General features: G+C 46.0%; 1 protein-coding gene across 8 annotated transcripts in view; it reads left to right on the forward strand.

The window, feature by feature from the left end:
* The window catches only part of NEK11 (NIMA related kinase 11), a 106,964-nt gene that overhangs the window by 52,095 nt on the left and 42,299 nt on the right, over nucleotides 1–12,570 (forward strand). For all 8 annotated transcript variants that reach the window (XR_010829246.1, XM_048077976.2, XM_013197757.3 and 5 more), the window contains 2 exons: nucleotides 303–396; nucleotides 1,265–1,403. Coding sequence is in view for 7 of the 8 variants with exons in the window: in XM_048077976.2 (XP_047933933.2) it covers nucleotides 303–396; nucleotides 1,265–1,403 (233 nt within the window). In the remaining variant the exon portion in view is untranslated. The remainder of the gene's footprint in view (nucleotides 1–302; nucleotides 397–1,264; nucleotides 1,404–12,570) is intronic.

Below are 12,570 nucleotides of genomic sequence, written 5' to 3' on the forward strand. Positions count from 1 at the left end.
TGGAATAAAGTCTGACATGTTTAAGATCTTTGGAAGAGACAAAAGCATCTTGGACTGATAATTTACTATTTTTCAATTAAGTTATGCACATTGTGAAAGATAAATATAAAAACTGTTTGGAAATAAGGCCTGAGATCTGTTTCTGAGTTCACTAAAACTAACCTCACCTTGAGCAGATGCCATGAATGTTTGGCACCGTAGCACGCTGATTATGGAAATTGCTTTTCCACATCTACTATTAGAAGATCCCTTTGTGCAATCCCTGATATCATATCCTAATCACAAATATTCTGTATTTACAGACAGCTGGCAGAAGAAAAATATCAAGAAAATATCAAAAGAATGCAAGAATTCAGGTCCCGTAATTTTCAGCAGCTGAATGTCGATGTCCTACATGTAAGTATGGGCTGTTGTTTTGGATACCTTGTTTATGCACTTTCAATGTACCTCTTTTCTGTTCTACACACACTTTCTTTAGGACTACACAGACAGTCCGGTCCAGAGATTAACAATTTGGAAGTGCATCGAAGCCTGGACCACTTAGCTGAACCCTGTGCATCTGTGATGAGAGCAATTATAGTCAGATGTTCAGACACAGTTCAACAAGTTCTCTATTTATTGAACAAGTTTCTGTTTAGACACCCGTAAATCTAAATCTGCTCTCTGAAATGGACTTACTGATTTTTTGTGTGATAATCAGAGTTCAAAATACATTCATTTTCAGGATTTGTAATCCTTTAAACGCTCTTATTTGGCATGGCTGTGGGTTCTTTTCATTTGATTAGTAAAGAATATTAACATTTAAACTGTCTTCTTAGCAAGAATAAAGTCTTGGAATGCCTCCCAGTATAACGTGACCTTTGCTTTTAGGGTATCTGCAACAGAAGATAGTCCTGTTCAGTACTGGTACTACGTTTTATCATACAGTGAACAGCATCAGTTTGGAAATAGTAAAAGCATCACAGAAATAATAAGATTTGTTTTAGTGTTTTGTTTTCTATCTTTTCTGTAGCGTGTACTCTAGTTTCTGTTTCTCATTATCTCTGGAGAAAAAAAGCATGTTAAATCTGTGTTAGCTTGTGGCTGAGTCACTGCTGATCATTTAGAAAAGAGTTAGGAGGGTGGTTTTTTTGTTGTTGTTTTGTTTTGTTTTTTTGCTTAATATGAGTCCCTGCAGTTGTGTGGATCAGGGCAGCCATTGTATTGTGGTCCTGCTGAAAGCTCTAACTGTACCTTTTTCTCTGTGCTGCTTTGTTTGATTAAGGAATCTGATGAACAGACTTCAAAACTGCTAATTCATTCTGAGCCAGTCATTACATGTGACTCTGTGTCCGTAGGATGCGATGAACAAAGTGAAAATGAGAGATCAAGTCAACTCTGCATGTCTAAACTTACAGACCATGGTAAGAATTAAAAATTTTATATTGAAATGAAACTTCCAATAAACAAACCAAGATTTGATTTTGTCCCCTATACTTAATCTATGGTGCAGAAACTGCAGTATAAAAAACAGTCAGATTTGTACAGTAGTCAAATAATTTACAAAGAGAACTAGGAAATAATCTAGGTGGATGCATGTAGACTGGATGTACAGCATGGTTATGTGGCAGGAGGTCTGGGTGTCCAGAGTTTGAGTGGCTTCTGAGCAGCAAAGAAAGTGAACGCACCTTCTCCAGAAGAGATGAAGAGTTAGAAGAAAATAGCTTTAACCTTTGCACAGACGAAATGACTTGCATTAGAAACACATTTCCTAAATTACCTCTTGAGTGCAAGAAAAACAGTACAAGAATGCAGAGCATTTTGCACCTTTGGTATACTTTGATACCATTTTCATTACCTATAGCAATGAGAGAAGCAGATGGAAACTCTTTAAACTGTGCTTACCTATACTGTCCTCAAATACGTAGCTACTGTTTAGAGGATATGAATACTATAAAACATGTGCTTAACTGTAGATAGACAAACAAATAGTCAAGCTTTGGAAAAAGAGTTAGACTGTGGAGATGTACTTAATGAGGACAATATTTGTCAGAGCACGTGTATATGTTTTGTTTCTATGGTCTTCTGGAATAATGTCATACCTTTTAATATTTAAGAATCGTTGTGTAATCACTATTATGGTGGAAGATTTTTATTCAGATTACAATCTTGAAAGTATGCATTAATATCATTTAAAATTTAGAAACTAATAGCTCAGTGTTTTAGTGTTGTTTTATGTGAGTCTGTGAAGGGATGTGTCATTAAATCAAAGGCATCAAAATCAGTTTGTTTGAGATGGAGGTGGTTTTTTTAATAGCAAATGGCTTTTTTCTTTCAATGTAGCCTCATTTATGTCGACGTGGTTGGCTTGCTATTTCACAGTACAAGGAGGGATGATCTGTGTAGGAGAGAACCCAGCTGCTAGAAATACATCCTGAGGGGAGGGTGGAGAAGCTTGCAAGTAGGAGACTGAGAGAAAGCAGTAAATGTGTGTGGGAGATGTACTGGGCAAAGCATACAAAGAAACCTAAATAGAAACAGAACAACATGCAAGAAAGGAAAGAAACTGATGTTTCTGTCTTTAGAGGTCATTTAATTGTTAAACTATAATGATAGAAGTAAGGTACATTTATATTTGTGATAGAAAAGTTTGGACAATCCAAAGCTATACAAAACTGAGTGTGTGTTTAATGACACTGCTTTTGTCAGACTCTCCAAAGTGGCAGATTCATGAGAAAAAGGGCTTATGGATAAACAAAGGGAATTACATGGCTTCTCTTCCTTGCTTCCTGAATACCTTGTTCTGAACCTGATATCACAGCTCTTACTTATTCTACTCAGTATTCATTCTCTTCATTAAAAATTTCACTGCAACCATACATGTTCTACATGCTATTAATTAAATTATTAGTGGAGTCTTTGTAGCTGAAAATGTAGAAACAGTTTCTGCTATTGATTTTCAGTAGAATTTGGTTCTCAATCAACAGGCTGTACAATAGAAAAACAAGAAATCTAGAAGCAAGGCTATAAAATGATTTTGTAAAGTTGTCTTACATGTGAATACATTTGGCTAACCTATACCAGGTTAGCAGAAGTAGTTAGATGAATGCCAGACTAACAAGCTCTGTAGTTATAACTAAGAACTAAAAGCAATTGAGGAAAGGGCAAAAAGGCAGGGGAGGGAGTCTGTACATGCATACCAGGGAGGCTCAGCAACAGCAGCCTTTAAGGTACTTCAGTGCAGACCTAATAATCCTCTCAGGAGTGGGAAAAGTGGTTGGGAACAGCTAAGGATAGTATCCCAATCCCAACAAGTAGGAAGGAAAGTTGAAGTTATTTTCAGCTCATATCCTGAAGTCCTTGAAAAATTTGCAATGTGAAGAGAAGAATAGGACTTAGAGGACAGGATGAGGCTCTTAAAAGATTAGGGAGATGTACAGAAAATAAAACACTTTATACTGTGCTTTCACTGAAAATTACCTAAAGCATTATGAAACACAGGTGTATGTGGTTGGGGAAGGTGTCAGATACAAAGCTTGAGGTTTGGTTTTAGTAAGTAGATTTACAAAACATGGCATCTGATCCAATTTTAGCAGTAGTATGCACATTTATTGAAAGCTGGGGAAAAAGGCAGTATAGTTAGATGAATGAAAATCAAGATCACGGTTTGGAGTTCAGAATATCATGATGGACAAGTTTCAGCAAAGTCAAGAACATCTAACTGCTGAAGAGTTCCCTGGGAAATACAAGCTTCTCTCCGTGTTTGTTTTATGTAATCAGCAATGATCTTTCGAATATTATTCATTCTAGTTACCACCTCTGTACACTTGAGGGACATTTAAAAGAGTTGTCTGAAATCACAAATAGCTGACAAATCTGTTAGTCTTCAAAAGGGTTTACTTTTTGGGAATGTGAAAGAGATCTAAGCAGACACTGTGCTTTCGATGTTGAGGAGAACTCAGTCTATTACAGAAGAGGTCCATTCAGACTGTTCACAGGTTGTACAACAACTTCTTCAGAAACTTAAAGAAATAATCCGATTCTTATAGTACTTACAGATAAATGCTGCGGGCAATATACTGTTCTAAATAAAAAAAATTGTTAGTTCTTCAACACTATGTTCTTTATTAAACCACCTAGCCGTGTTTTTGTTGTGGCTTCCCTTGGAAGACAGATAAGCACCACACATGTGTACCCTCACTCCCCCGTGGTGGCATGGGAGAGAGAACTGGAAAAAAAGTAAAACTCAAGGACTGAGAGAAAGATAGCTCAGTAGGACAGAAAGAAAAGGAAAAAAAAAAAAAACAACAACAACAAAAGAGTAATGAAAAAAGAATACGAGAAACAAATGCACAAAGCAATTGCTCACCAGTTGCCAAAAAATGCCCAGCCAGCACCCAAGCAGCAGAAGTCTGACTTATCACATCAGATTCCTGCCCAGTCCTAGTCTTCAGCACGACCCCATGCGGTATGGGACATGGCTCTGGCCCGTTTGGGCCAGCTGTCCTGGCTGCGTCCCCTCCCAGCTCGTGGTGCACCCGCAGCCTCCTGGCTCCAGGGCGGTATGGGCAGCTGGAACGTCCTTGACTCTGTGTAAGCAGTGCTCTGCGACAACTGAAAGATCGGCGTGTTATCAGCATCACTGTCATCCGAAATCCAGAACCCAGCTCCATACCAGCTACTGGGAAGACAAGGAACTCTGTCCCAGCTGAAACCAGGACAGCCTCGTGCACTTCCCGGCAGCTCCTCAAAAGCATCCCTGAGCGCGCATTTTACGGAATCCCGCTTCTGACAACAGTGAAGTTCATGCCGTGACCTTCCAGAGGGTTGACCCCTTCAGGGATGCCCCCACCCTGCAGCTGTAGAGAGATGGCAAGTGGGAGTTGGTAGGATGCTGCAATACACAAGGACACGGAGGCCTTCTTTGCTGAAAAGTTCTCTTTACTACACATGGCCACAGACCACCACTAGGCAATGTTCTGTGGTTCAAGGCAAGCATGGGGAGAGGTATGAGGCTAATTAAGAAAAGCCATCTCGCAACACCGAACCCAGGAGTGGGCCCCAAGGAATCAAGAACAAAGTGTCACTGCAAAGACATGAGACTCCTGTCAAAGAGTTGGGAGTCAGCCGGGCATCCCCAGCAAAGGTTCAATGGATTGAGGATGTCGTGTAGGCAAGAACAATTTGTGCAGCACAGGAAGTTCTGAGGGAGAGAGGCGCTCCATTTTGGGTCGAAAAGGAGTCCTTTTTCTATCAAGAGAGACAGAAGAGGGCAGAGGACACCACCTCCTTAGAGCAGCCAAAAGCCGCTGCTAATTTCTGTGTTTCACCTGAGACAAGCGATAGACACCGATGCTTCCTAGTCTCTGAGAAGGACACCTTTCCCAGAGCCGTTCCTCCTTCTCAGACAGTCCGTTGCTCTTGTAGTTCCTTGCTTTTGCCCTTGGTGGTGGTGTCTTCAGGAAGTCTCTGGTTCTTAGGTACCCTTAGGCTGCACTTGCAGGAGGCCAGCAGCGCCTTCCAAGGATGCTGCAGGTTGCCAGGCCCGGTTCCCAGCTGGCAGGCATTCTCTTCTGGCAGGCTTTTAGGAGGCTTTTGCTGTCAGCCTTTGTCCCAGTCGGGCCAGGTCACCTTTGCAGCTGCTCCCATCCCCAACGCTTTCCCATTCCCATGTTGACTTCTCATCCCCCAAATGACTTCTCACCCCCAAGTCTCACTTGGGGACCCGCCACCCGCAGCCACTCCCCATCAGGAGCAGACATCCCCAAACCAATCTGTGGCGCAGGCAGCAGGAGAGCGCTGCGTTCAGCACCCCTCCCCCGCCCCTCCCCCCCCTTCTGACCGATGCAGGAATAAGTGCAGGCAGAGGCTTTGCAGGGTGGAAAAGTTGTAATTTATTCCTGGGGTAATTGTGGCTGCTGCCCCCAGCCCATCCCCAGGTGAGGCGTGGCCGCCTGCTCAGTTGCGGGGCCTGGCCTGCCGGCCCGCGTGGTCGCCAGACCCCGGCTCCTCCTGCTGGACCCGACGTAGCCACTCTATGTCCTCCGGGTTGTCGTACCACAGGGGCAGTGGCAGTCTGTGCCTGTCCTGCCCCAAGCGCCAGGAGCGGCTGCGGACAAGCTGTCGCGCTTCAAAGGGGCTGCGCTCCCTGCGCCTGGGTGAGGCGCTGCGGGAGCGGTAGCCTGAGGGGCTCCTCTGCCGCTGCTGCTGCTGCTGCTGCCGCCGCTCCAGCCGCGCGTCGCGTTGCAATCTTCTTCGGGGTCGTCGGGCCAGGCGCACAACTCCAACGATGGGCCCGCGGCACAGTGGGCAGGTGTTTCTTTCTGCGGCCCAGGCCTGGATGCAATCCAGGCAGAAGGAGTGCCTGCAGGGGTCCACGCAAGCTGCGTTGGACAGCTGGTCCAAGCAGATGGGGCACGTCTCGTCCTCGGGGGCCTCCTCTGGCTGCTCCTGCTGCTGTGGCCGGCTCATGGTGCCTGCCGCCGCCGCGACGTGGAGCTGGTCGTCCTCTGGGGGAGGCTGCCTTGGTGGCAGGCGCTTAGCAGCAGCCTGGGGTCTTCAGCACCTCCCTTGCCTCGCGGGTCGCCGGCAGGACCTCGACGCCTCACGTGTCACCAGCGTGCCACCAGGAGGACTACTGCAGATAGAACCAGGAAGAAAATATTCTAGCAGCAAACAGACGTTAGCTTTCTAGGTTCAACCAAGTTGTCTAGAGTACTGTAGCTGTCAACATTCCGTGTATGGATTGCAAACATTGCTATTAGAATGGCAAATATGCTTATCATCGGTTATACTTGGCAAGACTGCGCTTAGGACAGATGAGGTACATAGATGTCTATAGATTTGAGACCCTTACCGAAGGCCCTCGATGGCTCGCGTGCAACAAGAATGGCTTCGCGTGTGCCTCTTGCAACACCTCCGCCTCTCTCTCTCCTTCCAGCCGTGGGACCTCGAGCTCTCGACCACCACCAGCCGGACTGGCCGCAGGCGCGCCGCTCAGGGCACTTATAGCCAGCCACCTTTTGTGAGGTCATAGGGTGACATCAGAAGGGTCTCCGGGTGTCCCTGATGGCAGCACTGACTTGACGGGAGTCTCAGGTATTTGAAGTGACACTTTATTCTTGATACCTTAGGGCCCACTCCTTGGCCCACTCCTGGGTTCGGTCTCTTCCGAGATGGCTTTTCTTAATTAGCCTGATACCGCTCTCCATGCTTGGCTCCTGTCAGCGTGGAGCAGCCATCTCACGTCAGCATTGTCTCACAACGGTCAGGTGACCGCTGTCAGTGCTGCCATCAGGGACACCCCGAGACCCTTCTGATGTCACCCTATGACCTCACAAAAGGTGGCTGGCTATAAGTGCCCTGAGCGGCGCGCCTGCGGCCAGTCCGGCTGGTGGTGGTCGAGAGCTCGAGGTCCCACGGCTGGAAGGAGAGAGAGAGGCGGAGGTGTTGCAAGAGGCACACGCGAAGCCATTCTTGTTGCACGCGAGCCATCGAGGGCCTTCGGTAAGGGTCTCAAATCTATAGACATCTATGTACCTCATCTGTCCTAAGCGCAGTCTTGCCAAGTATAACCGATGATAAGCATATTTGCCATTCTAATAGCAATGTTTGCAATCCATACACGGAATGTTGACAGCTACAGTACTCTAGACAACTTGGTTGAACCTAGAAAGCTAACGTCTGTTTGCTGCTAGAATATTTTCTTCCTGGTTCTATCTGCAGTAGTCCTCCTGGTGGCACGCTGGTGACACGTGAGGCGTCGAGGTCCTGCCGGCGACCCGCGAGGCAAGGGAGGTGCTGAAGACCCCAGGCTGCTGCTAAGCGCCTGCCACCAAGGCAGCCTCCCCCAGAGGACGACCAGCTCCACGTCGCGGCGGCGGCAGGCACCATGAGCCGGCCACAGCAGCAGGAGCAGCCAGAGGAGGCCCCCGAGGACGAGACGTGCCCCATCTGCTTGGACCAGCTGTCCAACGCAGCTTGCGTGGACCCCTGCAGGCACTCCTTCTGCCTGGATTGCATCCAGGCCTGGGCCGCAGAAAGAAACACCTGCCCACTGTGCCGCGGGCCCATCGTTGGAGTTGTGCGCCTGGCCCGACGACCCCGCGGAAGATTGCAACGCGACGCGCGGCTGGAGCGGCGGCAGCAGCAGCAGCAGCAGCGGCAGAGGAGCCCCTCAGGCTACCGCTCCCGCAGCGCCTCGCCCAGGCGCAGGGAGCGCAGCCCCTTTGAACCACGACAGCTTGTCCGCAGCCGCTCCTGGCGCTTGGGGCAGGACAGGCACAGACTGCCACTGCCCCTGTGGTACGACAACCCGGAGGACATAGAGTGGCTACGTCGGGTCCAGCAGGAGGAGCCGGGGTCTGGCGACCACGCGGGCCGGCAGGCCAGGCCCCGCAACTGAGCAGGCGGCCGCGCCTCACCTTGGGACGGGCTGGGGGTGGCAGCCACAATTACCCCAGGAATAAATTACGACTTTTCCACCCTGCAAAGCCTCTGCCTGCACTTCTTCCTGCATTGGTCAGAAGGGGGGGGAGGGCTGGGGGTCAGGGGGGTGCTGATCGCAGCCCTCTCCTGCTGCCCGCGCCGCCAATTGGTTTGGGGATGTCTGCTCCTGATGGGGAGCGGCTGCGGGTGGCGGGTCCCCAAGTGAGACTTGGGGGTGAGAAGTCATTTGGGGGATGAGAAGTCGTCATGGGAATGGGAAAGTGTTGGGGACGGTGGCAGCCACCAAGGTTTAAATTGCTCAGTTGTTTTATCAGCCTCACATGCTAAGAAGATTCAGCTCTATCCACAAAATCCAGGCTGAAGAAGGAACACGGTGCCTAAAGTAGAATTTAAATAAGTTAGCTGAGTTTGTAAAAGATCAAAAGTGCTGAAGCAGTTAAACAGTGACTGAGCATGTGCAAAACAGAAAGGAGAGAAGTACAAGATGAAGAAGATTATGAGCCTTCATCAGAAAGCCCCCAAAGTGCAACCACCAGAGGTTACTGCGCCTGCGATAGCAGGAGGGACAATATGATAATTAGGTCTGAGAAACCATTAGCATAAGTCCTGCCCTTTCTTGTGAATTGCAGGAATATGTATATCACTGTACCTTAAATACGTACTCCTTGTCTTGCTTAGGTGTACATGTTGTATGGAATTATTCCCCACATAACCCAGCGCTGTTAATAAAGAATACCTGCTTTCTAATTCTCCAAAATGAGTCTTGGAAAGTTGCATTGCTTTTTGCGTTCCGCCATTGATAAGGACAGAACAAGAAACTAAGGAACAACTTATCACCTGGGAAGGCAGAAATTGGCCAGAGACAGTGGGAACATGCATGAGAAACCTAGGGTTGTTTAGAGAAAATCAGGATGTCGCGCTGTGGAGTGGCTGCACTCCCTGCGCCTGAGCAAGACGCTATGGGATCAGTACCTGGAGCTGCTCATCTGCCACTGCACAACCCCAAGCAGCGCTACAGGCTGGGAGATGAGTGGCTGTAAAGCTGCCTGGCAGAGAATGACCTGGGAGTATTGGTTGACAGTCGGCTGAGCACGAGCCAGCAGTGTACTCAGGTGATCAAGAAGGCCAACAGCATCCTGCCTTGTATAAGAAACAGTGTGTCCAGCAGGACTAGGGAAGTGATTGTGCCCCTGTACTCTGCTATGGTGAGGTCGCACCTTGAGTACTGTGTTCAGTTTTGGGCCCCTCCCTACAAGACGGACATCGAGGTCCTGGAGTGTATCCAGAGAAGGGCAACGAAGCTGTTGAAGGGCCTGGAACATAAGGCTTACGAGGAGAGGCTGAGAGAACTGGGGTTGTTTAGCCTGGAGAAGAGGAGGCTCAGGGGCGACCTTATAGCTCTCTACAGGTACCTTAAAGGAGGTTGTAGCAAGGTGGGGATTGGTCTATTCTCCCATGCGTCTGGTGATAGGATGAGGGGGAATGGGCTAAAGTTGTACCAGGGGAGGTTTAGGTTGAATGTTAGGAAGAACTTCTTTACTGAAAGTCAGGTTGTTGGGCATTGGAATGCGCTGCTGAGGGGAGTGGTTGAGTCACCATCCCTGGAGGTCTTTAAAAGACGTTTAGATGTAGAGCTTAGTGATATGGTTTAGTGTAGGACTTGTTAGTGTTAGGTCAGAGGTTGGACTAGGTGATCTTGGAGGTCTCTCCCAGCCTAGGTAATTCTGTGATTCTGTGATTAATCAAACTCAAGAAGGGTCCGGTTTTAACATGGGAGTGGGCAACAGTGAAAAGTTATGTGAATAGCAAGTTCTGCTATTTTTGTTTCAGTGACCCAGGAGAGGAAGCTGTGCATTGAGAACACACGTTTTCAGAGCTGTTATCTTGGCTGCTCTTGGTGCTTTGCTAGAGAAGTGCTGTCCACAGTGGCATCATTTCCCCACCATTTGCTTTTGTTCCGTAGAAAAAGTACAAGCTTCCTTTGCACCACTGAGTCCAGTGTGTGGCTGCCATATGTATCTACTCATACTTCCCCGTTCCTAAAGAATTTGACCAGTTTGATATATTCTGGAAAGATCCCTCTGCTTCTCTGTGTAGAAAGTTGTTTCTGGGCCAAAATATTGCAGTGTTTTTGAACCTTCTTATTTCTGCCTTAGATTTACCTCTGGCTGTTTCATGTCAGCATTTGCAGGGTGCATCACTCTATTGACTTGCAGCTTAAATAGTGATTTTCCTTCCTTTGCTTACTCTCCTCATGATTTCATAAGCAGCATGACACCATTAACATCCTTCTGTGTAACACTTCTATAAAATATTTCTGTATTTTTCATACCTTTTAACACTGGCCACTCACAGCATACCAAAACCCTCCTTCCTTAAGATGCTTCCCAGCTGTCATCTCCCAGTTGACAACAGATTATTTTTGTTTTAATGCTTGCACTCTGCTAGGACTCTGTTCTTTGAATTTTCCTTTTCCATGATTCCAGTTCTCAGGGTCATCCAGTGTATGTTGTTATAATATTCTGGTCTTTCTTTGTATTGGTGATTCACTCTAGCTTAGCTTCTGGAAAGTGGTTCTATACATACTGACTCCAGCAGAGCAGACCTCTCCCTTACCAGCTTTGCTGTGTTGTTCCTGGTTACAAAGATTTATATAACCCGTGTGTAAAGTGGTAACTGTATGTTTTAATTGTATTAAGACACCTTTCCCAAGATGAAGGGTGAAAATGGCCTGGACCATAAAAGCTTGCTACTGTTACATAAACTGCTATGTGCAAGACCTGATGCAAACAATCTTCCACTGATTTAGTGTGCAAGCTAATTCCTCAATTATTTGCAGCTGCAGATTACATATCATACCATCTAATCAACATGCCCTTCCCATATCCCATCTAGTAACAGCAAAACCACAGCTGATTAGTCAGTTCGGAGCTATGTAATTTGACACATGATATGCAGGTCCTCGAGGGATCAAGTAGGTATTCTAGTACTGGGAGCTTATTTCAGAGATGTCTGGCTAGTCTAAGCTAACTCTCTAGATTTCTCCTTGAAACTTTTTCTGCACAGTGGTGTGTTGCTTCTGTGCCCTTCCCACCCCTCTTGTCACCATCCTTACAGTGCTGGAAGCATCTGAAGTGCTGCTCTGCAGAGCTGGCTGAGCTTGCAAGGAAATCAAGTCTCCTCTCATAAAACATCAGCCAATATGTTAGGGGAACTCGTAATCACAAAAGCATAGGGAATCCTCTTAGCATGCACTGCCAGCAGGGATGTGCACTGCCACATCCACAGTGGGTTATTAAGAAATATCTCTGTAAATCTTTGGGTTCTGGATCTTAGGAGGACCAGGTCTCCTGGTCCTAGGTTTTGCTACATTTTGCATGCTTGCTAGAGCAAAGGATTCTTCAAGTTTGGGTAACTACTCTTCTGCACATTGCAGATCTACTAAGAGTTGTCGCAGGTGGGTAGATAATGTTACTTGCAAAGGTTTAAATATGTGCTTTACATTTCTATTTCTCTTAAGTTACTGTAATAATCTTCTGAAGTTTTACATCTTTACTCATACAATCTGGAGCAATAAATGTTTCTTTTATTTGTAGAAAGGCAGACAACAGATTTGCTAAGAGTCACCTAGAAAAATTGCCTTTCTAATTATTACTAACCAAACTGAGTAAATGGCTGAAGTGGTTTGTTGAATATATTATTAGAATAGTATATACTTTTCCTGTATTGTTTCAGCTAATTAGAGCACTGCCTCATTCCTCAGAAATGTAAACCTTTGTAAATACAAACCAATTGAAAATGATTTTCTTTATTTGAAACCTTTGTGTAACAGTTTTAATCTGTGTGGGTTTTTTTTTTGTTTGTTTGTTTGTTGTTGGTTTTTTTTTAGATTTGTTATTTGGGAACCAAATTTAAAATAAATTGTATTTGATAACTGGAGATATTCATTGAAATATATATTATAGTTGTTTTTAATATTAATTGGAGAATGTTGGTGTCTACATCTTATTTATCCAGGAAGTTATGGAACTCTATCATAAAAATAATTTAAAACTAGGGTGGACAGAGCAGTTAAGAATATATTGTACCAGTGGGAACAGTTTTCTTTTTCTATAGATATCTTCCCATCTTTGCCATCTCCTG

This window comes from Anser cygnoides, chromosome 2 (assembly GCF_040182565.1).
Source record: "Anser cygnoides isolate HZ-2024a breed goose chromosome 2, Taihu_goose_T2T_genome, whole genome shotgun sequence".
Lineage (NCBI taxonomy): Eukaryota > Metazoa > Chordata > Aves > Anseriformes > Anatidae > Anser > Anser cygnoides.